The 1,303-nt window shown below is 61.8% G+C and overlaps 1 protein-coding gene across 1 annotated transcript, besides 2 other annotated features; it reads right to left on the reverse strand.

Moving 5' to 3' along the window:
- On the reverse strand, positions 1-1,303 carry Tc00.1047053473619.9 (dispersed gene family protein 1 (DGF-1), putative; the record flags this gene model as incomplete). Its single annotated transcript, XM_797153.1, has 1 exon — positions 1-1,303. A coding segment is annotated over one exon (1,303 nt), but the record flags the coding sequence as incomplete, so codon positions are not given.
- Positions 1-1,303: a sequence feature (areas not merged during assembly with more than two copies in the genome that could not be assigned to a particular haplotype).
- Positions 292-342: a microsatellite.

Raw genomic sequence — 1,303 nt, forward strand, 5'->3', positions numbered from 1 at the left:
CACACCCTCCGGTCTGAGCAGCGCGTCACTGAATGTGTTGCCGGTGACGACGATGTTCAGCAACCCCACAGCGGCGTAAGCGTTGCCCAAAAGCAAGAGCACGGCACCGTCCCTCCACGTGCATCCATCTAACGTGACATTCACCACGTCGCCCGTCATCGCCCCAATCAGCACCGTCAGGCTCATGCCGCCCCCGCTGAACGTCACGTTGCGGTAGCACAGCCACGACAGCCCGCCGCCCACTGCATGCGCAATCGCGGGGTACTCCATGTCGCTGATGCACCCACCAACCGGCGGCGGTGGCGGAATGGGCCGCAGTGGCGGCGACGGCGGTGACGGCGGGCCAGCAGGCACAGGCGCCGGGACGCACACATCGCCGTGCCCTCCAGCAGCGCACTGGCACTTGCAGTCAATGACCGCCGTCGTCAGCGGAACAAAGCAGTCGCCGTCCTTCGTGCACTCCCCGCACACGGCAACCGTCGTCACGTTGGTGATGCCGTGAAGCTCCAGTTCAGCTGCCGTCGTCACTTCCCGTCCCGCGACCGTCAGGCACCCAGCAACGAACCGGTAGCCGGCGTCAGCCCGAAATAGCAAGGACACCGACAACCCCGTCGAGCCCATCCTGCAGCCCGTCAGCGTCACCACACTGCTGCCGTCAATGCTCACAAAAGCGGACCCAGTGTCGTCGAAAAACGCACCCACTCCCACGTCGTTGTCGCGCCAATCCAACCAGCTTGACCGCTGGACGGTCCACAATTCGTCTGCAACAATGGCGTTGGACACGGTGCCGCTGTTCCCCACCACGCGCAACACGCTGTGATCCAACACGCTGAATCGGGAGTGCTGATACAAAAGGCTTGTCCCGGAGAACATTGTGTTGTTGAGCAGCGCAAAAACAGAGTGATCGCGGACACTGAGGGTATTCACGCGGAACAGGTATGTGTAGCCATCGAAGCTGCAGTAACGCGTGTAAAGAGAGCTGCCACGCACCAGCGTCAGCGTCCCAATCGAGTAAAAACCAAACCCGCCACACCTCAATGCATGCGCATTGGCGTTGCTGACCAACAGCGTCGACGCAGTCAACTCAACTTCGTGCAGCATCACAACGCTCAGCTTGTTGTTCACTGTGCCCGGCAAATGAACCGCGGAGGACTGCACCGCGTCAACCTCCGTGACGGCGATGTCGCAGTGTTGCGGGAGGGCACGTATAAAAGCAACGGTGGAGGACCGCATCACCGTCTGGCTCACGCGGATCAGGACGCCGGCTGACTCGGCCGCCTCAGCTCCCCAAAAAACTGCAGCG

Source organism: Trypanosoma cruzi, genomic scaffold (assembly GCF_000209065.1).
Source record: "Trypanosoma cruzi strain CL Brener 1047053517055 genomic scaffold, whole genome shotgun sequence".
NCBI classification, from domain to species: Eukaryota; Euglenozoa; class Kinetoplastea; order Trypanosomatida; family Trypanosomatidae; genus Trypanosoma; species Trypanosoma cruzi.